The sequence below is a fragment of the Sorex araneus genome, chromosome 4 (genome assembly GCF_027595985.1).
Source record: "Sorex araneus isolate mSorAra2 chromosome 4, mSorAra2.pri, whole genome shotgun sequence".
Classification (NCBI taxonomy): domain Eukaryota; kingdom Metazoa; phylum Chordata; class Mammalia; order Eulipotyphla; family Soricidae; genus Sorex; species Sorex araneus.
In genome coordinates, this window is record NC_073305.1 from 120056220 (window position 1) to 120083399 (window position 27180).

General features: G+C 34.8%; 1 protein-coding gene across 5 annotated transcripts in view; it reads right to left on the reverse strand.

Annotated features, from left to right (window-relative positions):
• Positions 1-27180, reverse strand: part of EPHA7 (EPH receptor A7) — a 184892-nt gene that overhangs the window by 103821 nt on the left and 53891 nt on the right. For all 5 annotated transcript variants that reach the window (XM_055134583.1, XM_004605676.2, XM_004605675.2 and 2 more), the window contains exons 4-5: positions 12773-12928; positions 11627-11962 (exon numbers count right to left, since the gene is read on the reverse strand). In XM_055134583.1, coding sequence (XP_054990558.1) covers positions 11627-11962; positions 12773-12928 — 492 coding nt within the window. The remainder of the gene's footprint in view (positions 1-11626; positions 11963-12772; positions 12929-27180) is intronic.

The window sequence follows — 27180 nt, forward strand, 5'->3', positions numbered from 1 at the left end:
GAAAATTTCCTTCCTTTGGTTACCATCATAGCCCTCCTATCCAACCTTCTTTTGTGGCCTTTGTCAGGTGTTTTTGATATTCTTCCAGTGCCTAACCACTGTGTTCGCAAAATTCTCAAATTTTTAAATTAGTTTCACTTCCTCTTCCCGCAAAGGGCTATTCACTAAAGCACTATCTAAAGATTTATGATCCCAAAACTACTACATTTAAGCTCTGCCACTATCCTGATGTTCATTTTCTTAGGCACATACATGTGCTCATAAATACAAATTATAAGCCACACAGTTGTAACAGTTATTATACATGTAAGCATCCATGCATGTATGAGATCACTCTTGATATAGCTTGATGTAGCAGGAGTTAAGGGGTTCGTGTTTAAGAGTATTAACATTTGAGCGAACTATGCAACAGTGAGAAGGTTTAAGCAGGAGTTTTGCTTCAATTATCATGTGATAGTCATCATGAATGCTACACACAATGTTCTGCATATTTCTATATACTGAATTAATGATCAAATATTATTAAAAAGTGAAGCACTAATTATCTGATGTCAACACGCTATGGATGATTAAGAACTATAAGCATTACAGCTATGCTAATTGCCTTTCTGGGATATCCTTCTCTAGTCCTTGTGTCTTAAGCAAGGCATGCAGCTACAGGTCTGTACGAACATCTCTGCCATGTACTTTGTCAAAGAACATATATCATTCACTCTGCTTCCACCCTGATGAATTTTGTTGCATTGCAGCAATTATCTTTCCCTTTGTTACCGGACTCTTTGTAAATGTAATGCAGACAATCTGGGTAATTATTTTTGAGATTTTACCTTCCAATTGAGTCCTGTTTCTTGTTTACAATAATATAAGAAGAATTGAAGTCATGAAACAGTTTGAACTGAAACAAGTAGCAATCAGGCTTTTGCACCAGTAATCGACTGATCAGAAAAGCAAGATCTTGATAGTGTTCTTTCCTTTACCCTATTACTTAGATCAGTTGGTTAAAACTGTTAATGATCCTCTTGGATCAATGTCTTTTCCTTGTAGCTCTAATTTACTGCATAAGTTGATTAGTACAGATGTTTTATGTGGATGGCTTTGCATCATTCCACCAGATTGCTTGTCTGAATCAAATTTGTTTCAATTCATCACCAATGAAGCAAGAATAAAATAATCAACATTTACTCTCTCAACACTGATATTGAAAAACAGAACAAGTAAATATGTGTCAATTTAAAGAGTATCATCTACCTTCTCAAAGCTATGTCCCTCAAGTTACGCAGAATTTAAAGATTTATACATGGCTAACTGTAGCAGTGTGTAAGATATGGGATTGGGCAACTCACATAGTTTAAATTATTGAATTAAAAATTTTCATCATCATCATCATTTCATCACCAAAAATTGCTTCATCAACACTAATCACTTCATTAACACAGATCACATCATGAATGTATATAAGAAAGAAATAATATCTACTGGCTTTTCATATCCTATAAAATTAAATTATTAATTTCTTAGTTTCAGCGATATTTTCCCTGGAAGTGTCTGTACAATGCTATTCCTTTAGCAACGCTTATGAGACATGGTTATGAGACCTTGTCCATAAGAACTAAGCAAGTAACTCATAGATCAAAATACCATTTAACTGTATCATCCATCAGATAAATCAAGTAAAATGTCTGTCAATTATGAATCAAGAAATGACTTCTATTCAAATAAAATTGAATGTATTTTTAAATATATTGGTTTATATTCTTTGTGTACTGATAACTACTGTATCATATATAATTTGATGTTTTGTTATGTATAATTGTGCAACATTTCAGAAAAAGATAATCATATATATCAACACAAGGTAAAGTAATATGAAAATATTTTATGTAGATCATATAGGTTCTTCCTATTAACCTACTTTTTATATTTTCCCAAAAATTTCTACTTAGTTATATTTCAGGAAAGTAGAACTGGTTTCTTGACTTTCAAAGTAGAAAGGCCATTTGTTTTAGAATAAAATATAGATGCCATCTCAATTGACTACAATCTCCATTAAATAACCAGTAGCAAAATAAGGCATCTTCCACTAAGATTAAAATATAATAAAAATTATTTTACGTATTACATATTTCTCAAAAATTTTCTAATAGGTAATTATATAGTTTTTGGGAAGCTTAGTTAGAGGAAGCTTAAATTTAACAAGTTATAAATGTCTATTTCTAAAATATAGATTTAAAGGTAATTTTCCTTAGAAAGCCTTAAATCATTCATTTTATAATAATGTAGAAATTGATAGCTTAATATTGCCAAGAATATGACAAACTTGCTCAAGCCTGAAAACTCAGGGACCAAACTCATATTTTGTATTGAATGTTCTCCCACCATGAATGTAGCACATTCTATAATTTATTAGATAATGAATTGTCTCTGTTTAAAAAAAAAGAACTGCTTGACATTAAAAAAAATACTATTGGTCTTTCTGTACTTGTATTAAACTCAGTACTTTTTTGAGAGAGAAAATCATGCAAGTGAACAAAATTACTACAATCACATTCCTTGATCCACATCCACGAAAGCATGCATACATTAGCAATCTTCATATATAGGAAAAAAATTATTTTCAAAGTATGAAGATAAGTTAGTGATCTCAGTGATTGGTATTCATATTAATATACTCCAGCCACTATAACCATATACTATAGTCTGGATGGCCTGAAAAATCATAAAATGTATTTTCTCACAGTTCTTAAGACTGAGAGTCTTTGAATAGGGTATGATAAGGTTTGTATTCCCACAAACCCTCTCTTCTTGGCTTGTAGATAGCAAACTTCAGTAGGCTCTTTGCTGTGTTCTAATATCACCTTGCCTTTTTCACCCAGGGATGCTCAAGGATTACTGTGGCTCTGTGCTCAGGGATTGCTTCTGGCAAATATTGGGAGTCTATATGTGGTGCCAGGGATCAAGCCCTGGTTGACTGCATGGAAAGCAATGCCCTACTTACTGTACTATCTTTCTGGACCAGTAAATATTCTATAACACTGTAGCACTGTTGTCCCACTGTTCATAGATTTGCTTGAGCGGGCACCAGTAATGTCTCCATTGTGAGACTTGTTGTTACTGTTTTTGGCATATCAAATATGCCAAGGGCAGCTTGCCAGACTCTGCCATGCGGGCAAAATACTCTCAGTAGCTTGCCGGGCTCTCCAAGAGGGACAGAGGAATCGAACCCGGATCAGCCACATGCAAGGCAAACGTCCTACCTGCTGTGCTATTGCTTCAGTCCAAGAAAAGCATTATGTTACTCTAATGTATAAATCAAGGTCAAAATTCCTAGGAAACATAAAAAATGCAAATTTACATGAAGATGTAAACATATAAATGAAATGTAATAAATTGATTTTGCTTAATGGGCACAAAATTTGATGTTTTACTATTTACATCATCAAAAAGAGGTGAGTTAATTTATGAGAAAAAATGGTTGCAACTGGATCACATTTATCAATGTCAGGGGAGATATTTATGACCAACATATAATATGACTTTTGTTAATGCCTTTGCATAATTTTATGTATCATACTACATAATATTCCTTATATTATATTATATTTTGAAAATTATGCAAACATTACAAATCAAATAGAATATTGAAGCATACCTTAATTTTGATAGAGAGACAATATCTTGGTATTTGAAAAGGCAATGGAAATTAGTAAGATTGAGTTATACAAGGATATTTTTAAAGTTTCTTAAAAGGGAAATAAAACAACTGCTATAAGCCATCTTGTAACATTTCTAATGTTAGCTTCCAAAGATTATATTTGTTTATATATTGATTATATTTTTGTTTCCTAAGACAGCGGTTCCATATCCCTTTCCATAAATCTTTATTCATTCTGTTTATACCACTATAGCCTCAGAAAATAATAATTATTTGTAGGTCCCCATTCTCATTGAACAGCAGTTTCTTACCAGGCTCCTAAATCTACCTACAAATTTCCATGTGAAAAAGCAAAGCAAAGCCATACTGTTAAAATGTTGAAGAGAGTAGCACCATAGCACTGTCGTCCTATTGTTCATTGAAGTGCTAGAGCAGGCACCAGTAGCCTCCATTCTGAGACTTGTTCTTACTGTTTTTGGCATATCTAATACGCCATGGGGAGCTTGCCAGGCTCTGCCGTGCAGGTGGATACTATCGGCAGCTTCCGGGCTCTCGGGAGGGACGGAGAAATCGAACCGGGTCAGCTGCATGCAAGGCAAACATCCTACCCGCTGTGCTATCGCTCCACACTAAGTTCACGAAACATTAAATAATTCTAAGGTAAGCAGTATATTTGATTGCCAGGATCAAGGCCATCATTATGTAATTTACTGTGTGACATTCATAACATTGTATAGACAAAGATTCAATCTTCTACCCACAATGGAATTAAACTTTTTTTTTTTTTTTTTTTTTTTTTGCTTTTTGGGTCACACCCAGCGATGCTCAGGGGTTACTCCTGGCTTTGCACTCAGGAATTGCTCCTGGCAGTGCTTGGGGGACCATATGGGATGCCGGGGATCGAACCCAGGTCGGCCGCATGCAAGGCAAGCGCCCTACCCGCTGTGCTATCGCTCCGGCCCCGGAATTAAACTTTATATTACTAATTACACAATTTCACTTCGGATGTTAAATATATATGGAATTTTAAAAAGTACATTAAAACTACCCAGTTATAAACAACACAACTCATGGTGAAGAAAAAATGTAGAATATTTTGTTGTTGTTGTTTTTGTTTTGGGGACAGTAACTGGTGGTACTCAGGGCTTACTCCTGGTCTGGGTTCACTGATCACTCCTGGCAGGCTCGAGGAAACATAGGAGTGGCAGGAATCAAACTCTGGTCAGATGGATGCAATGTAAGAGCCTTAAGCATTGTATTATCTTCCCAGCACCAATTTTTTGAAGAGAAATATTACATAGTATGTCAAAAGGAAATTAATGAATGAACTGCTCAAACTTCTTATGGTTTTAGAAAACATCTTCTATATTACCTTTCTACCATGGGAATCAAGGCGAATTATGAAAAATACTTTTTAAATCAATTTTATATGCATAAAACATCAAATTCTGTGGAAATATTTAAAATCTAAAACAGAGTGAGTTATCTCATTTGCCTGTTCAAAAAATCGAATCACGAATCACGAAATCCCCATTAATCGTCGAATTCTCGAGCAGGCTCAGTAACCTCTCCATTCGTCCTTTCCCTGAGGTCTTATAGGTAGGTCTCTCTCGGCTTGGCCCTCTCAAGGATGTCACACTGGGGGCTCTTTCAGAATCAGGGGAATGAGATTCAACTTATTACTGGATTTAGCATATGAATACACCATGGGAAGCTTGCAAGGCTGTCCTATGTGGGCAGGTAACTCCCAGAAGCTTGCCAGTTTCTCCCAGAGGAAGAAGTAGGCTACAAGATATTTGTGGCCACGTGCGTCTGAGAGCTTGCTTTTAAGTCTCTAGATGTTGACCGTTGATGGGATTACACACACCTGGGTTCCTCTGGCGGTAGCTTCATGCGTGAGGCCTGTCTGAATGTGTGGAGAGGGGCCTCGAGCATGGCTGTAGCTAGGCTCTGGTGGTCTTCAGCCACCGGGAGCTCTGCTTGGAGTGGGGAGGGAAGCTGGAGCCCATCCCCTCCGAGAGGCCCCGGGGAAGACAGCCAGGCGTGCGAGCCAGAGACTCTCTTATTCAAAAAATAAGAAAGGTCCCTCACCTCTAAAATTTCAGTTGAGCAGAAAGGCTTGTTTCCTAAAACAGCGTTTCCATTTTCCATTCCTACAAATATTTGTTCAACCTGTTTATACCACTATTTTCTAGCTGCTCTCTGAATTTTGCATACCTTATTATTTTGCACAGCTCCCCTATACTGAAATATGTGAACTGTATAAAAATGTACTGCCCAGCTTTTGAGATAGGTGCTTGGAGAGCAAACCTGAGTTCCCTGTAATCCTCTAGAAGGTCCTTGCATCGTCAAGGGGAAGCCTGTCTAGACAATACAGAAATAAAAGCCTTCCCTTTACTCTTCAACTCTGAACAGGTTGAAAATCCTTACAGGTTAGAAGGCTGCTGTGGATGAAGATTCGCATAAGAACAGCTCAACTTCCCCTCTCTGCTCATTTCTACCCCCAATCCCTTCTCTTCTATTGATGCTGAACCTCAAAAGCAATTGTATCCATCTAACTAAGATGCTGGAATGTTTCATGCAGGATACCCTACCATTAACAGTTTTATAAACCAGAATACAAAAAATAAAATAAATGTCTTCTTCCTGTTAAAGTTAATTTGAGAAATTATATCCATTTTTAACAGATTGCCAGTTTGATCTTAATTCCTTACCAATGATTTTGAGAACATAACAGTCATAGCCATCAGTTCCATGAAAAACTCTAGATTCTTTACACATATTTCTCAGCAATCAATAGTTTGCTGTCAACACTGTGCTATACAATGGTAATGTATTAAGTAATAAGAGTTTTTCTATTTGATTATGGACATAAAACAACAGTTTTAAGCATTCTTATGTCCCTAGTCCCTTTGCTACTGAGATGACTATGTGATTCCAAAGAAGCCAATACTCAATTCTGAAACACTTTCTATGTACAATAAGTGCATATAAAAAATTAGTGGATGTATAGTGTTTAGTAACTAGTAATTATTGTTTCTATGATTGTAGTTATAATTTTATATTACATGCCTTTTTCATTCTATAAATATTACTGGGTTAATAGGAGGTACATTTTTATGAGAAAATTTAGATTCAAAAGTGGTAAAGTTACATGTCTAATCTCAAGTAACTATGTCATGTAAGAAAAAAACCTATATCTTTTCCACTGATGTGACAATGCTTTCACTATATAACAATTCTTTTTTCTGTGGAGGACAAGCTTCCTCACAATTGCAAAATATTGCTTGCACAGCTAGCATGTAGAACATAGTAGAAACATAGTAGAAACACAGATAAACATACAAATCACTGACCAGAAGAAAAATCACTACATTTCCTTTTTTTTTTTTGCTTTTTGAGTCACACCCAGTGATGCACAGAGGTTCCCCCTGGTGGTGCTCAGGGACCATATGGGATGCGGGGAATTGAACTTGGGTCAGCTGCATGCAAGGCAAACGCCCTACCCTGCTGTGCTATCGCTCCAGCCCTCAAATCACTACATTTCTTAATTCTTCTTGTAGAAAACGCCATAATTAGCATTTTGCACTAACTTTTAATATAAAGATAATAACTGCTAATGATTCCACAGTTTATGAAGGTATTACAGAATGAGTCAGCAAATATAGGGTAATCTGTTTTTATTAACTTCCATATATCTGTAACCATTTCATTTGTAGAGAGAAGACAGTAGCCAATATACTGATTTAATGGGGAAAGATGCCCATGAGGTCGAAGAGTATAACTTTCTTTTTCTCTTTGTGTAAAAACATACATATTTTCCAAAATTCCAAACTGACTAGTTTATTAGTATTATGTATGTGAAGACTTCCCTTTAACCATAAATTGTGTCTTCCCTCTCTCAGGATTTTTGGTTTCTAACGTTATTCCACAGTACACACAAGAATATATTCCAGTGTCTTAATAGCAGTTGTGTAACTAAATGTGTTATCTATTGCAGTATGGGTTCCTCATAAGGAGAGAATAATTCTTTACTTTCACATTCCAATGTCCTGCAAATTGCTTAACAAAATCTACATACTACAGTTGATGAAATTAAATATTTTAAAGTGACACTTAATCGTCAGCTCTTAAGAAGATGAAGTGGTTTAATGGAGTATGCCACTAAGAAATCATAAGGAATATAATGCCATTTATAAATTGCACATGATTGTGTGCACTTGTATTTTAAAATATGAATAATTTTGATGACTATATATTGTGTTTATAATAAATCATATTTTAAAAATTCCAATATTCATAAGTTTGATCTGTGCGACTTTATCCTTAGTTAAAAAATAAAAGACCTAACAAAACAACACAAATATTTCTGCTTGCCAATATCTAAGTCATATGCTCATGATAAATACAAAAAAATAATATAAAAGTATCTAGATATAATATCACATATTATGCTTCACTACACACTTCTGAGCTGAAATCCAATTTTGGTTTAAAATTCATTATCAATATTTTTTTTTTACTAAAATGGACATATTTTACATAGGCCAAAGAGAAACAATTCTTTCCCAGCAATTTTAGATTTAGTGGATGCTTTTATTTGAGGAGTGCCGGTTTTTGCTTGTTGATCCTTGGTTTTGGTCTGGATTTTAGGCCATACTCAGTGGTGTCAGAGTGTGTTCCTGAGTCTGAACTCAGGGATCACTTCTGGTAGGGTTTAGGGGACAAAATAGGGTACCAGCAATTGAATCCAGGTTGCCATACACACTACATACTGTGCCTACCTTGGCCCTAATCTACAATATGAGAATATACTTGTTATTTTCAAGATCCCAATATTTCTTTATCTTACTGCAACAAAGATTTTACTGTTTTCTGCCTTGTCAGGTTCACAAAGACTTACACACAAAAGGGGCTAATTAGCATCCACTAATGTAACACTTTCAGGATAACCAAGTTTTCTAAGTTTTCTCTGAAATTATTACACATCATAGGATAATAAAAGAGAAAGCTCTATTGCTATTTGGCTTGTGTAGAGAAAGAATAAACAATGAAAAAGCATATGCTGCATAAATGAAAGAATTGAGAGCACATCCTTTATCACCAATAATACCACCCCTACCCTAAGCAAAGAACAAAGGGTCTTTGGCATAGTTTCATTTATATAAACACTAACATGAGGTTGTGAGCTCCACACAACATCTTAAAGAAATGCTACAATGCACACACAACCTTCACATATTAGCAGATTATTTTCCAACCTTTTTCTCTAGTCTAAAACATACATAGGTTCTGTTAAGAAACCATCATCAGTTGGGCTGATGGTGACTAGAAAACTAGATTTTATTTATCATTAAAGTGAAAGCATAAACTAGGTGTGAGGCATGCTCTTTGGCTAATAGACAATGAAAATTTCAAGGACCATTGCTTATACCCCTAGCCTGACACAAACATAAACAAAGTTTCAAATCACTGGCCACTTGGAAAACTGCAAAAACACTGTTGAGAGAGAAAGCTGGTATATAAACTTAATAGTAAAGCCTGTACAATAATTAATTTAGCAAAATGGCAATTCAAAGCATTTCTCCTTAAAGCAGAAAATTCAGAACACGTATTTATTTTTGAAAATATAAAAGCAATTTATAAATTCACGTTTCTATCATTTGAGATATAGCGAAGATTAGACAAATATGAATTAACTTTTTTTTTTTGGTTATTTTTGGGTCACACCCGGCGATGCACAGGGGTTACTCCTGGCTCTTCACTCAGGAATTACCCCTGGCGGTGCTCAGGGGACCATATGGGATGCTGGGATTCGAACCTGGGTCGGCTGCGTGCAAGGCAACCGCCCTACCCGCTGTGCTATCGCTCCAGCCCCTGAATTAACATTTTAAAATGGAAATTTTAATCTCTTGCTTTCAACTTTATTGCATTTATTATTTTTAATTTAATAGCTCTACTAAGGTAAAACTTACATACTATAAAATACAATTGTTTACATTAATTAATTATAATTTCAAGTATGTTTGCAGAATTTTACTATTGCATCCACTTTTGTAAATCTAAATTATTTCTGCAAAATCAATAAAAATACTGGTTTGCTACAAATCAGAAGAGAACATCATCATGCCATATCAAGTAAGTACTGATAGATATTTGGTTCATGATTTAGGAGAAATATTTGCTCTATTTAACGTAGTCTAAAAATTAAAAGCTGTATATAAAATATAAAAATATATACATATATATTTAAAAAAACAAGAAAAGTCTGCTCAACTGTGACATTTATTCAGCATATTTATGATATGCTTAAAAATAAAGATGTCCTTTATTACAGTTGATGCCAGAATTTTCAAATATAGTGCATCTAAAAGGGGAAGAACAATAGTACAGCATTTAGGACACTTGTCTTGCAAGCAGCTGACTGTTTTGGTACTTTGAACCCGCCCAGGAGTGGTTCCCAGAGCACAGAGGCAGGATTAAGTGCTGAGACCACTGAGTGCTCGCCCCAACACAGATATATATGTATATGTATGCACATATATACATATATAGCTAATCATAAATAAATAAATAAATAAAAGGAATAGTTAATAGGAAAATAAAGCAAAATGAAATATCATTTAATTTTCTCATTTTTTCTAGTTTTAAAAATTTTAAAGGTTTTACATTGTTTTACTTATAGGCCACTGCTTTTGCATAAGGGATCTGATTTGCAATAACCTGTTAAATAAATATGAAAATGAAGCCTATCGAATAAGAACCAACTAATCTGTCCAAAATCCTAAGCATAGGATCATATGCATAGTTTTCATTCTGTGGGTATAATTTAAACATGCAATATTTTAGAAAACTGGCAAAAAGATAAAGAATAGATTAGCTGATATGCAGGATTTGGGGATAACATCGGTCAACTCTGACAGCTAAATATCAGAACTTTTTAATAAGCTCTTATAAAGCTCAGACAATTTACAATGTGTGCAAGTCTAAGTTTATTAAATGATGATGACATAGTACTTGACTTCATCTACTACATTGCATCATCCTTAGATAGCCAAATTTATCAAAAATTTGAAAAAGACAGCTTCCTCTCAAGCCCCCATTATCTCTCCTCATTTGTATATCTCTGCTTTTTCCACTCTGGAAAAGCCCAACTTCTCACATGAACACATACTTTCTCGCTCTCTTCCCCCTCATAACTTTCTAATTAAGATTCATTTTATCAGATCTTGGTTCTGAAACTTTCCTCAGTAATAAAATATAACTAAAGGTATAAAGTCTTCAGTATCTGAAACTGCAGTAACCGAAACCTTCACAGTCTCCCAAAACACACATACTAGGGAAAAGGAAGACTAAAAACGGCATTTATCACAAATGCCAGAAAGCAAATAAGCGAAAACTGCTCTTAGGTTAAGATAGAATTACATGGTTTTCATTCAATAATTAGTTTTCTTTGAAATCCTCATCAATAAACTTGCTATAATAAGAAAAAAATCATCTACTGATTAAAATAATTAACGGTACTGCCATATATTAAAAATAACATATTATATATAGTAAAAAAAAAACCCACCTGAACCAGTGAAGCCAAATCTTTCATAATCTCTATTCTTTTCTGATCACGGGTATACTCTACAAATGCAAGACATATCTATCTTACATCACATTTCCCCCCCCCCCAATTTTACTCTCCTCTTCTAGATCTTTCCCCAAAGCTGCTTATCTTAGAGAACTCTTAACTGACTTACAATCTATCCTTTATTTTTTCCTGTCAACTCTCTGCAGATGTTAATGAATACAGTAATAGTTTAACAGGCAACTGGAGAAATAACAAATAAAAATTAAAGGTGTGACTAATCAACACTATGGACTAATCAAGTTCTGTGTAGCCAAGTTAACAAAATATTCAGTTAAGACCCCGCAGTTAAATATACTCACATAATCCACTAAGTGAAGACAAATACAGAAACATACCTGCTTGGCCAGTGGTGATACTGACAGCCGCAAAGAGCCTCTGGGAACGGCTTAAGTCAGAAACTCCATTTACAGCTTCGACTTCAAAAGTATAATTTGCATGGGCTAGCAGGTCCATGACAGTGACATAGTTATCCTCTAATCCAGTTTGCTGGGGCATGTATCCGATGTTACTCCCACAGGGAACGCACTCGCCCTGCTCCCAACTGCACCGTTTACACAATATTCTATAGGTCACATCATTTCTTCCGCCATTGTCTGCTGGAGGACTCCATTCCAAACTTACTGTAGTTTGGTTGATGTTGAAAATGAGGTTTTGCGGTGCAGATGGAGGCCCTTGAAAAGTAAAAAAAAAAAAAAAAAAAACCCAGATAAACAAAAGTAGAAAACATAAATAATCTATTAGGGGCACAATGGCTAATGGTTCACTTACCATATAGAAAAGTACACTAAAATGCTTTCTTTTCACTTAAATATCCCACTATCTTTTGAGAAAAAGATATAATAAAAGCCTCCATAATTCACTAAGTTAGTCTTTGTTCATTTTCCATTTAAAGTGTCAAAATGAAAACAGAGTATCTGCCTGTAATTTTTGCTATGGTCTTTAGCTATTTTACTTCCATGCAATGCATAAAGAATAGCTAATGCACTTTTTTAAGTGTGCAATTATTTAAAAATACTTTCCTTTTTAACCATCTAACAGGGAATATATCTATTTATTCTTGATGTGCAAAAGAATATCTTAAAATGATAGCTAGGATTAGCTTCAGATTTTTGACTCAAACATTCATTAATTGAAGCAACAAATCCTGATGATATTGGTGATGGAATAATATTTTGTAAACTATTGCTTTTAAAACACATTTCCTATGCAGGTAAACACAACATTTATATTTTATTTATGATTTCTATTGGAGACACAAAAATATTAAAAATCACCTTGATTTTACAAGAGTAAAAATTACACTGAAGATGATAAAATATCAATTACATATTATTATTTAGCCTTATATGCTCACTGAAAATTAAAATATTTAATAATATATAAGAATATATTACAAGCTCAATACAATCTAAATTACATCACATTAACACAAATGAATAGAAAGAATCTAAATGTCCTTTTTCATTTTACTATGAACTTACTTGTGCATGCAACATATGATGGGTCAGAAGGGGCCCTATAATATCCATCTTCACATTCACATCTTGAGGAACCTTCCTTATCAGAAAAACTGTGAGTTGGACAACGAGAGCACTGAAGATCTTGAGAAGAAGATTTATAGAACCCACGACCACAGGCTGGGTAAGCAAAAAAAAAATAAAAATAAAAATAAAATTTGAGAGCAAGTACATTTTTTTTCATTTAGCAACATTTAGCCAGAAGAATATATGGCATTTTATTTATGAAAGATACACTTCAGTGATAAAGTTGTGTTTCAAGTATATCAATAAACTTTTATTTTCATTTAAAATCAAAATAATGAGAGCAAATGATTGGACAAATTTGGTCACATTTGCATCTGTAGCTAGTATTAATCAAAAAATAAAAGTACAAAAATGAACATGAAGAGATATGGTAGAGATGGCATCTTAAGACGTTTAATTTAAAGTAACTATTTTTAATAAAACAGGCTGCTTTCTATTGGGCGAAGTTCCTTATGATTAGAAGTAAGGAAACCCTGTGAGAATCTACTCAGTGAGAACTAAGAAAGAAGCAAATAGCATTACACAGATGATGATGACTGTTTATTTCTGCTGAAAGGCTAAGTTCCAAACACTCTAAAACAGCTGTTCTCAGTAGAGAAAAGACACACGAAGAGAAAGCCTCTATCACTTCCTAGTTAAGCCATTTTGCTCATTTTGAATCTATTCCCTATGAACTAAAGTACACTCACCTCATTCAGTATCACTGGACACAAACATTTATCTTCAATTAAAATTTAGCAAAATTTTACTTCTTAAAAATAATATCTGATGAAACTGTATGTAGAATGTTTCAAATAAACTCAGTTTACCCCTCAACTTATGAAAGGGATACCTAAGTATTACTTTCGGTTAAAAAGAAATGAATAAGCCATATCTATCTATAAAACATTATTAATTTATAAAATGAATTTCAAACTTTTAGTTTAATGTATTCAAGTTTATTTGATAATCTCAGCTATTATTCAGAAACTTAATCACAGTGTTACTCTTGGTGAGAAAGGCAATCCTATCATATCTAAATGGCATATTTTCCAGAAAATAAGTTGAGTCATTCTCTTTTTGTTCATTTGCTTAAATACTTAATGCATACCCTTGGTACAACTGAGATCTCAAAATCATCTTTTGAGCTTCAGGAAAATAAATCTGTTTGACGCTAATAAGATAGTACTTAGATAATTATGAAACTGAAAGATGTATTGTATTAATATAGGTGACACATATTTAAACACAACTACTCTCCCTTTGTAAATACACAACTAACTAGTGCCCTCAGAAGTCAGTCTGCCTTTATTTGGCTTTCCTTGGTTGGAACAAAAAGAAATACCTATGATCTTATTAGGTGAAGAAACATAATGCAACTTTACATATCTTAAACAGAACTTAACTACAAATCTTGTTCACAGGTAAATGCAAATTTGATTCTAAAATAGTACGACATTTAAAATACTTCTGATGACAGAGACTTCCTACTTAAAATAATGGTTATTTAGCAGGATAAAGAGTTATTATAGATTTATAAGAATGGAAATTTTCTTGAGTATTCCCTGCATCATTTTCTATATAATCTGCAATTCAGTGATCAGATAAAGATCTCTAAACTAATAATGACAAAGCTTCATCAACAACTTGCAGCAAGATAATATTTTGGCTCAGAGAAGAAAGCAGGTGGAGGTCTACTGATAGTCTTTGAAGACACTATGATTTATTTCCTTACCTTTATAAGGAGAGGACATTAAGAAACAGAGAATTGGAGAACACAGTGGGAATATAATTTAATATGTACCAGGTAAGCTTTCCGGAATTAGTATGCGACATTACACTAGCTCAGAATTCTCTTTCTCACATTGCAAATAGAAGCATTTTGTTTACTATAAATTAACCAGATTAGTCAATGCAATATATATATATATTATTCAATTATATTATAACTAAAAGCTTAAGTTCATTTTTCTCCATATAAGGAGGTAGATTTTTTTTTGTCCAATTTCTATGATGTGTAGAATATATATGGCAACTAATGTAGAGAAATTTAAAATCCTTATTATTCAACTTTCAAATTATATTAAATTCTGTTAACCACTTTAACAGATGGGGAAACAGATTTGAAGCAAAAGTAACCTGAGTTCTTCAAATAATTCTGTTTGTCTAGGTTAAAACTGGATTTAGAACACAGAACTACTGATACTGTACCATATGCTATTCCAGCAGACTTGACTACTGAATAAGCCAAAATTTGGCGCTTATCCAATGAGTCTCAAGAGCTTTAGCAACTCTAAAATTTTCTTAATGGTTCATACTGTCTTTTATGACACATTTTTTTTACTAATTTAAAGCTATTATTTTAATTTAGAAAACCAGAAAATAATATCTTAGTATACCTTGAAGAGGAGATCTAAAATAAGTCTTTTCAATTTCACTATGAATCTTGGCACCGAAGAAGCCTGTAAAATTATGGAGTGCGTGTATGCCTATCATTAGACAGATAATAATAGAGACAATGCCGGAAAAATGTGGTCATAAAAGTCTTAACATTTTTTCTTTGAAGTACTATTCTGTCTCAGTTCAGTTAATATTGAAAATAATAAGTTGCAATAAGACACTTTTCACTTAACCTATAAGGATATTAATTTAGAGTTATTAAAAATAAGTGCCTAATTTTAGGAGCTATGGTGTTAAAAATATAAAGCTAAGAACATGCATCGACATAAGCTGTATCTCTTAGGATAATAGTGAGCAATAGGGTGGCAAAAAGAAAGGAGCAGATGCTCTAAAAATTAAAATTGTAAATGAGATATCTATATGAAATAGCTATAGTAAAATAGTGAGATAAACTGGGGTGAAATGACATTTATCAGAGTCAATTGCATAAGGAAAAATTAGACCAGCTTTCTAAGTATTCTCCCCACCAAAGGCTACATGGAAATCTAGACCATATATGGCACTGCTTCTAAAAAACAAATGTTGTAAGAAAACCTTTAGAATATTTTCTGAAACTTCAATCAAAGATAAGTTCTCTTTATAGGGATTTATGACTTACTCAAGAATAACTTTCGAGGAATTATGCAATAGCAGTTAAAGACTTGCTGCTTTTGCTTGATTTCTCAATTTGTTCAATAATATTTGAATGCAAAGCAAACTTCAATTGCTATAATATCTACACTATAGTAAAGTAAGTAGTAATTAAAAACATACCATTTAATTTCCTGCTTTTTCATACTTTTGTTATTTTACCATTGTTTTAAAGTAATGTTTCACTGTGTTGATATAAATAAGAACAAATTTGTTTTAAATATTTAATTACTTTTGTTACCATGCTTTTGAAACTATTATTTTAATAATAGTCTTTTACATTGTTACACAAAGACCTGGGGGTGATCCATTTCACTGTTTTTACTGCATTAGAGCCTTAATGAAGTAACATAAATTCAATATCCTAGAGTCAAGAACCATAATCTTGTTAAATTTCATACACTAGGAAAGTTTTCACTTAGTCCTTATTTTAAAGTGAAAAACCACCCACAAAGGGGTACCTAGAAGGCCTATAAAATTTCTGGTTTACCAGAAGGTTCTAATTTTATCCATTACAGTATAGCCATTAATTATATACTAATATTACAAAATTTTCTATTTTATGTTCTACATCTAAATATAACTTATGATAAGTAATTTCAAGTCTTTTGAATAATATTATATCTATAAAACTAAATTATTTCAGAAAATATTTTGTCTCAAATTAATTTTAAACAATGAGCAATATGATTTCCAACCAATAAATAAATTAGTTTAAGAGTATCATCACTCCAACAAAATTCTGAACACAATTACTGATATAATATATTGGGGTACTAAAGCTTTGTATTCCAATCCTCAATTAAACTCTCAAAACATGTAAATAATCTATAATTACTTTTACTCACTACCAATAGGTTCATCAATGCATCCTAGATCAATGACATGAATGGCATTTCTTGTTCTCAATTAAGATACAGATGCTCAGAATATCCCTGGTATTTTTGGTTTATGTCCTAGAGGAGGAAACTTGAGTGAAAGCCTAGTTATATTTCTATGAATCCTCTCCCTTAAACTAATTATTCAATAAAATTCAGATATATCTAAAGCTTTCCCATAGCCCAAGAAACTCAGGGCTCATCCTTTTAGAATCTGTAAACTCTAACTTTAATCTCAGACATTCCTAGTAATATCCTAGACATTAGAACATTGGTGATTCATATCTTATGTAGGTGTCCTCTATGACTGCACATTTGGTAAAGATGCTTTACTTAAGTGCACTGATAGGGTCTGAGATAGAAAAGGCATTAATGAGCTTGCCTTGCACATGACTGATCCAGCTGGATCCCCAGTATCCCAAACGGCCCCCAGAAACATCTTCAAAAGTGACCCCTAAGTATGGAGTCAGAAGTAAGCTCCCTAAACACAACAAAGTTTGGACCTAAAATAAAAAATATTAAAAAATAAACACTAATGTCTTGTCCTTAATTCAATAATTAAATCCTTATAATAGCCTGTTATTTTTGAATCTCAAAAGTTTTCCAGGCTTTTGAATCATCATCCTGGAAATTAAAGGTCTTTTCTATGATCATCAAACTTTCTAAAGAATGCAGACTAGTAAAATATCTCCACCATAAACTTTTGAGACCTATAAATTAGATATGATTGAGAAATTGAATAACTTTGAAAAAAGTGCAAATAAGAGTACAGAGGAATTAGAATCTTCACACACCGTTATGAGCATTCAAACTGATGCATCCAATTACCAAAAAAAAATGACCTTTATACTAAAAAGGCAGCAATTGCCGTGTTTTTCAATGATTCCACACATATGCACATACTTACATTACATATTTATATATATTTATGCCTACAAGGAAAATATGTGGGATAAAATTTTACATAAATGTTCACATCATAATTATTCACAATAGCAAAAAAGCAGAAACAACCAAAATATCTCTAATACATTAATATGTGCAAAGCAATATAACAATCAATGCTGACACATGCTATAATATGAAAGAGCTTTAAAAACATGCTGCATTACATAATACAATCATAGACTCTGCAGACCTAGTTACAAAGGTCTGGAGCACATGTTTTGCATATAGAAGTTTGATTGATGCCCAGAGGTGAATTGTCTGCTGAACATTTCTGGTACTGAGCATTGAGCACAGAGCCAGCATGAGACTCTGGCACCACATGACATGTGGCCTCAAAAAGCAACAAAATCTCCAATCACAAAAGACTACATATACCACAATTCAAATTACCTATGTTAGAAGGACAGGAAAGAATAGAGTGCGTAAGTTGCTTGCCTATTATGTGATTGACCCAGATTTGATTCCTGGCATCTCATAGAACACCCCAGGCCTGCCAAGAGTGATCCCTGATCCCAGAGCCAGGAGTAAGTCCTTAGCACTGCCTGGTATGGATCCCAAAACAAACAAAATTTTTTTCTAATTGTGTAAGATATACAGATAAGCCTATGCATGTATATATATGCATATATGTATATATATATATATATATATATGAAGTAGATGGGTGGTTGCTAGAACCTAGGACATGAGATTTGAATGAATAGCTGGACAGATCTTGAACATTCTTATGTTTTACCATATCACTCTGCCAGACATAACTTTTCCCTTCTCTACCCGTACCGTTCCACAAGCTAACTAAATGCAATTAGCTCAGCTTCCTCAGGTCTTACTCTCTTTCCAGTCCTGTGATTTTGAGCAATACAGAAAATTTTCTGAAGGAATTATGTGTATGTGTCTGTGTGTAAAATATGAGGCTTTGCAGATGTTTCCGGCCACAACTATGCAGCTGCAAAGCGTTTATTAATTATGAACTATAAGTGGATTGTTCTGTAATTGAAACTTTCTGGGCTTAAATATTATTGTAGAATTGACATACATACAGAATTAGGGATTGTGATGAATGTTGTTATTTTATTTATTACAGATGGACATTTTACTTGATTCAGGCAGAGCAAGCCAGTTACCATAGGATCCTTAAAATATTTGTGTCATATTAATATCTATACTTCTATAATGCAAAGGGGAACAACACAGCTTGTAGAAATAGTACTCCCACTGCTAAAAGTGCTGACCTCATCTGGGATGGACAAATCCAGAATCTGTATTTTAATCCTATTGACAGTGCCTCAGTGGGAATAATTACAAAAGTCTGCCTGAAAGCCAGACCTCCTGTCACTGATATGCTATGATTTTTTCACATTGAGAATGAACAGTGGGCAGGAGAATAAAAACAACATGATGTAATGAGTATATTGCAGCTTGGGAGACCTCAAGTCACTTGTAAGGATTTAGACAGGAAAAAATAGAGAATATAAAATTTGTGACAATAGGTGCTCAAGTGCTGAAAACTTTAGAATATTTTAAGCCTCACTAAAAAAATTAATTTTAGGAGGCATAAATGTATGTGAATTACCTTAGTATTTAATGTCCCGTTGATACTCCGGTAGAACAGAAACAGATGTAAAAGATGCTTGTATTTATTTTTTTTTTAAGATTTAGATGATGAAAAGAAATAAAATACATTATACGACATGGATTTTTTTCTTTCTATTAAATTATCTATCACAAATATACTAGCAATAGTGCCGAGGACCGGTGTTCAAAGTCTTTAACAGAATATCACTATAATAATGATGTCATTTTTAAACATTAAAAATGAGGAAAATATGTCAGGTTAAATCATTCAAAATCTATTTTGTCTCCGTACTTATTCTACTTTATAAATATTAGGCTAGTTTAAAGAGGTAATGCAATACAGCTAAAGAGAATTGGATTTTAACTCAAAATATCTGTGTTCAAATCCATTCCATCGCTTAATGACATGTGATTTGGACAAAGTCATTTCACATTCCCTGACTTCTATATCTCCGTCTCTGTAAATAATTTTAAGTGTTCTTGACACTCTTAATATTCTCTCCCTGCATTTCTATTTGTGAAAGATTATTTTAAAATAATACACTAATGAATCATCTAGCTGTTAAATATTCTTGTAACTGTCCTTATTGAAATGATATCTTTAAAAATACATCCATTTCTTCCACTGTCAACAAAATCCCCCTGAATCCTATATACAAACCCACACCCACTTAGTCTTTTCAGAGATGCCTTGTGAGAGTGCTAGAGACAGGTTACGACAGGCTGTCCTGCCTTTTCATGCCATCCCTGACAGGCAGTGGCAGATACTATGTCAGGGTTCCCTCCGCCTGGTTTCTTGCTCTCACTGCACGATCACTGTCAACTATTGTCTGAATTCACAGATATATGTACATTCTCTTTGGTTCATGTAGGGAAGGACCCAGAAATAGAGTTGTTAATTAAATGAATTAACTAAGATCAATTTTGATAAAGGGGAAGATTTACAAAGCCATCTGATTATCTGACACACTCACTGTTCTACTAACAGTTCCATCCAAGAGATCAACTTATAGATTAAAAAATAAAAATGATGAACTAAAGGACTACAGGATGTAGTAACCCCATTGGAAAAGAGCAGAGTAATTTTACCCCTAAGTCAAATCACTAACAAGCTAGTATAGTTATAGTGTTCTCATGGACTAAAAATACACACATAAAGTGGAAGTTAGCTAATCAAACTCAAACATTACTTATTTGTAGAACCTAAGATGTTTGGCTTCTATTTGGGCTATGCGACATTACAGTGCATAGAAAGCTCTTGCCTTGCACACAGCACACTTTTATGCCCTGCACTCTATATGGTCCCCTGAGCACACCAGGAGTAATCTCTGAGTACAGTCAGGAGTAAGCCCTGAGGACCACCAGGTGTGACCCCCAAAAAAGTCTGGCATATATATGAGATTATTGTTGAATATTGTTTAATTTTACTACAAGATTTTCCTAAGTACATCATTATGAGCAAGGAGTTTTAACGATAAACACTCTTAGACAATAGAAATATTTCAGAGATAGCAATACTTAGTAGTTCATTTATATCATATGGTTTTTAAATTCTACTAAAAAAGGTTAATGTAGTGGATATATATCCATGTGCCTCCATAAAAAGTGCAATATTTTAATAAGATATCTTCTTTGAAAGATCAAGAGACACTGAAAATTTGCTGTCATGCCTTTGGCTGCACCCCATTATCTCAGGACTGAGCCTCACCTGCTGAAAATTCAGGTATGTGGGTCTTTGTGATTGAAATCTCCAAGTAGCGTCAGAGTTGGGATGGGCTATGTCCCCTCACCTCCCTGTACTTCTGGAAGCCCTGGCAGTCATACCTACAAACCATCTCAGTCACCTGAACTCATCTACTGACTGGTCTTCCACCAGAAACTTATAAATATATCTTGTAAGAGATAAAAAAAAAATAAAGATCAAAAATTTTGTTTAAACAACCATTTAACGCAATAATTATTCAAAATTAAAATTCACATTCTGTATGACTGACATTACTTATTCCATCACATAAAGTTTCAAAAATCCAAAAGGATGAACATGACTTGTGTTTTACTTGTTATGAGACTGTCTGCCCCACCTGCAAGTACTGGCTACTATGAGCTTTGTAAGCATATTTATTTCACATATGCCATCGTGACACCTACTAAGACTATCTCATAAGATTGTGATAACTTAAAACACATAACTCATGTAAGAAATATTAACAGTGTTGGATAGAATACAGAAAGACTCAACAAAATATACTTATTATTTCAAGATGTTAGCATCCATACAAAGTTTTAATTCCACTTTACTTTTGTTAAAACACTCAACAGTATCCCATTATTATATTGATATGAAAAGAAGAGAAAAATCAACTGTAAGAATATATACCCAATCTATTCCCTTAATCATTTTTGTTGACCTATTCTTTGCAATATGTGAGACAATAGCCCAAAAATTACATATACCTAGAAACATATAAGATGATTTTTATATATATTATCTTTTTTACCTAAAGTCAAATGGTACGGAAAATCATTTAAGTGTATGTTTAAGTGAATAAAACTTCTGATATTAAAATTAATTCTAAACATAGTTTATGTGCTTTCATTTGATTACTTAAATGTGCCTAACTAGCTCCCATTTCAGAAATGAATAGACACGAAAGTCACCTTTACTGCCAAAGCTGTAGCATTACATCAATGTGATGTGAGCAAAGTGCTTAGTGCAGGTAACATGCAGGAAGCACACATAGGGACACATTATTGACCAATTATATTTAAACTGAGAGCTATTGGTGGCAGTTATTGGCTTGTTTTTCAATAAAGCTTATAATTTCTCTGGCAATAACAGGATATTCTGTAAGAGCAGAATATTTCACACTAAAAAAAGTTTAACTGAGCATGAAATATGTATTAAAATATAAATGCATTTTATTTCATTACATTTAAGTGATCACTTTAGTTGAAAGAATTAAAATTAGTTATCTGTGAGTGACTCATCAATAATGTGTTTTTTCTCTTACACTATATTTAATTTAACATATCTGCAGGAAAAAGGTTTAAAAGATTCATAATAAGAAATACATAAATTCATCTTAAGTTCCTTAAATGAGAAAGCTGTCTGGATTTCAAACATTCTAAGATATGGGATTTCACCTTTAGCTTACTGCCACAATTTCAAAAGTGATTAAAACAAAATTGTCACAGTTAAAGCGCTCTTTCTACTTATTTTGTGAAGACTATTTTATTCCTTATTTAGTCAGTTGCAAAATGTAAATCAATACCAAGTCTTGTGAAGCCAATAACCCTAAAGCAGTTTAAGACAGTTTGAACGTGTGTGTAGATAAATAATCATTTCTTTATGTCAGTGGAAAATTTTCTGGAGATCATAAAGAAATCAGTTTACCCTGAAGCATGACATTTTAACAAAATTTATCAGGACAAAGAAGTGACTCATTAAATTCTTAATTCTTGAAATAAAAGACAATAAGAGGCAGAATAAATCCTTAATACAATGATGTTGTTGAGCTGACCTCATTTTTTTTTTTTCAAAAATGGAGGTATAGGAGACTCCAAACCCAGAGGTATTCGGTTTTTACTTTTGGGGCTCCCAGGATCTCATGGGAAGGGGGCGTAACCAGCATGCCCTCGGCCCAGATAAATCCGGAGCCGCTGAGTGTGAAGCGGACCCTCTGCGCCTAAAGACTTTGATTCCAGAGATCTAACACATTCGGGCATCCAGCGCAGCATCTAATAGCAATGCACTGGGACTGCGAACTGGACTACAACTCTGTGCTGCCGAGGGTGGATTTTTTTCCTCCCCACCCTGTCTTCCTGAACGGAAAACGGCGGCTTGGCGGCACCCACGTGGCAGGCGCCATCTTCTGAGACTCCAAACCCAGAGGTATTCGGTTTTTACTTTTGGGGCTCCCAGGAACTCATGGGAAGGGGGCGTAACCGGCACGCCCTCGGCCCAGATAAATCCGGAGCCGCTGAGCATGAAGCGGACCCTCTGCGCCTAAAGACTTTGATACCAGAGACATCTTACAGCAGTGCACTAGGACTGTGAGCTGGGCTATGCAATTTCTGGCAGAATTTTCCCTGGACTTTATATAGAAATCAAAAACCACGCAACTTAACATTTATAATTGTCAGCAATGTGAAACGGTTCCTTCTGAACAGGTCTGACTTGGGGGGGGAAACTCCAAATAATAACAGTAAGTTTTTGTTGAAATATTGAAGGTGATTAATGTAGCAGCCACCTCTCTGGACTGTGAACTAAGCAAAAGCCCCACGCTGCCGACGCGGCGTGGCGTACACCATACTATGATGCACGGGAAGGGGGATGAGGGGGAAAAAAATAAGGGAAAAGGAAAAAGGAAAAAAAAAGAGAGAGTTATGTACTTGTAGCAGTGGGGCTACATATGTCTTCATTTCCAGCAATGGAAAACTAATTATCAAATGCTTCCTTGGTAGTAGGTCTGTCTCTCTTGGGTGGAAACTCCAAAAACTATAGTGAGTTTTGTGTTGAATTATGGAATGTAATCAAGGTAAAGAGAAAATGAAGTGAAATTCATTAGTTATACAGTAGGGGGTAGGGGGTGGGGGCGGGGGGTATACTGGGGTTTTTGGTGGTGGAATATGGGCACTGGTGAAGGGATGGGTGTTTGAATATTGTATAACTGAGACATAAACCTGAGAACTTTTTAACTTTCCACATGGTAATTTAATAAAAAGTTTTAAAAAAATGGAGCTATCAAAGCAAACATATAAATACACATTCACATGATATGTTTATAAACATTTAGGCATACATATATTTTGATGTTAGTAGGATTATTAGTTTCAAAAAGGTAGCAAAAGTTTTTAACTAGAATCTCATACTTTGATTTCTTTAATAAAAGAAAATAAGTTCATTAACTTTTATCTCCACACCAAGCAAATCATATTATATAGCTCTTTCTATATCACCTGGAATTTATACTCAGATTACTGGCAAAAAAATATATAGTGTGGATAAGTACTAGAATTCCACTCAATATAGTTTTATAAAAGTCATTATAAATTATTATATTAAAATATGTCAAAGTCACTTTATCAGGATTAATCCAGTAATTTAAAAATAACTCATCAGCACGCCTTCCCGTCCCCTGCTTCCCACCGCCGTCTGCGTCCCCCGAGTTTCTGAAGCCGCTCCCCGCCCGCCCCGTGCACCCCGTCTCCCAAACCGGCTTTGTAACTGTGCATGTCCTTCAGGTACGAGGACCATCCCTCGGCCACGCCCTCCCGTTAACCCCCTCAACAGGAAGGCACTGGGGGCGTGGCCTGTGTCTTAGTGGGCGTGGTCTCAAAGTGGGCGTGGCCTAAGGTCGGAGCGGCGGCCTCAGTTATTCTTTGATACCTCAGGTCAATCGGTACTGTGTATTTCTTTGAAAATTCACTTTTGCGATCTCAAACACTTACGCAAAATAGCCATTAGCTTAGTCTGACACTATAAAAGCTGTCAGTGAATAAGGGAAGTTTAGCACAATCGGAGCCCCTTCTTCCCACAAGAAGGAATAGGAATAAATAACTACAAAGTTGCAACTCTATACTTCCATAACAATATGAAGAAGCAGCGGAAATCTCCTCCGCGAAAAGAGGGGGAAGAAAAGATACCAGAAACATCGACAGGGGCTACTCACATCTACGACCTCTCAGATAAACAATTCAGAGAGGAAATCTGGAGGAGAGTCGACCTACTCCAAGCAACTATGGAACAGACATCCAATAAATTAAGGGAGGAGATGAATGAAGCGCTGGAACGGTCTACCAAGAAAATCCAGGAAGAAATGAGAGCCGAAATTTCAAACCTTCGAACGGAAGTCTCACAAATAAAGGAATCGGTAGATGAAATAAAAATCTCACTAGATGCCCTCAACAGTAGAATGACTACAGCCGATGACAGAATCAGCGACCTGGAAGATGAGCTGCAGAAAACTTATAGACAACAACAAATCATGGCCAAAGACCTCAAAATGGCTATAGAGCGAATCAGAGCCCTGGGGGATGACTTCAAGAGGAACAACATAAGAATCATTGGAGTACCAGAACCACAGGGAAGTAACCCCAATGAAAAAAACACAGTCAAAGACATCATTGCTAAGAAATTCCCAGAGCTAGAGAAGGCAGGCATCCAGATACAAGGAGTCCGAAGAGTACCAGCAAAAAGAGACCCGAATAAAAAGACCCCAAGGCATATCATAGTCAGAATGACGGATACCATGGATAGAGACACAATTCTGCAAGCAGCAAGGTGAAAGAAGGAAATCACATACAAAGGAGCACCCCTCAGATTTACAGTCGATCTGTCAGAAGAAACCCTCCGAGCCTGAAGACAATGGTAGGACATAGTGAAAAAACTCAACGAAATGAATGCCTCACCAAGAATACTTTATCCGGCTAAACTCTCACTCAAACTCGAAGGAACCATATACTAATTCTTGGATAAACAACAGCTCAGGAACTTCATAGACTCAAAACCAATCCTGAAAGAAGGTCTATAGGGGCTACTGTAAGACAAGGAGGAGCCCCATAAGAACAACAAATCCCACAGAAAGATGACACAAAACCCCATCACAATAATCTCTATCAATGTCAATGGCCTAAGTGCACCTATCAAGAGACACAGAGTGGCTAAATGGATCCGGAAATTCAACCCAACATTCTGTTGCCTGCAAGAAACACACCTGAACAAACAGAGTAAACATAGACTCAAAGTCAAAGGATGGAAAACAATCCTGCAAGCAAACAACCCCCTTAAAAAAGCTGGAGTGGCTATCCTGGTATCCGATAACATAGATTTCAGGATGAAAAAGATCAAAAGGGACAGCGAAGGTCATTTTCTGTTTATGAAGGGATATGTACAACAGGAAGAAATCACACTCTTAAATGTATACGCTCCTAACGAACGACCGGTTAAATATTTAAAACAACTCCTAACAGACTTCAAAGAGGACATCACTAACAGCACAATTGTAGTCGGAGATTTCAATACTGCCTTATCGCCTCTAGATAGATCCACAAGAACAAAACTCAACAAGGAAACACTGACTCTGAAAGAAGAAATTGAAGAGAGAGGCCTAACAGACCTATACAGGGCCTTACACCCCAAAAAGAAAGAATACACATTCTTTTCCAGTGCACAGGGAACATTTTCCAAAATAGACCATGTACTGGGCCCCAGAACATACCTCAATAGAATCGGAAAAATAGAAATTGTATCAACCATCTTTTCAGACCACGATGCGCTGAAGATAGAAGATAACCACTCACAAATACGGAAAATCAAATCAAACACCTGGAAATTAAACAATTCAATGTTGAACAATGAGTGGATCAGGAAGGAAATCAAGGAAGAAATCAAAAAATACTTAGAAACAAATGAGAATGAAGACACGAGCTACCAAATCCTATGGGACGCAGCTAAAGCCGTGTTAAGGGGAAAATTTATAGCTCTCCAAGCATTCCTCAGGAAGGAAGAAAGGGCCCACATAGATAGCTTGACTTCACGACTCAAGACCTTTGAAAAGGACCAGAAAATTGAACCCTAACCAGACCGAAGGAAAGAAATAATAAAAATTAGAGCAGAAATTAATGACATCGAAACCAAAAAAAACAATCCGAAAGATCAATGAAACAAAGAGTTGGTTCTTTGAGAAAATAAATAAGATTGATAAACCACTAGCAAGACTCACATAGAAAGAAAGAGAGAAAACTCTAATAAATCGAATCAGAAATGAAAAGGGGGACATCATAACAGAAACCAGTGAGATTCAAAAGATCATTAGAGACTACTTTGAAGGTCTTTACGCCACAAAAAAGGAGAACCTAAAAGAAATGGATGGA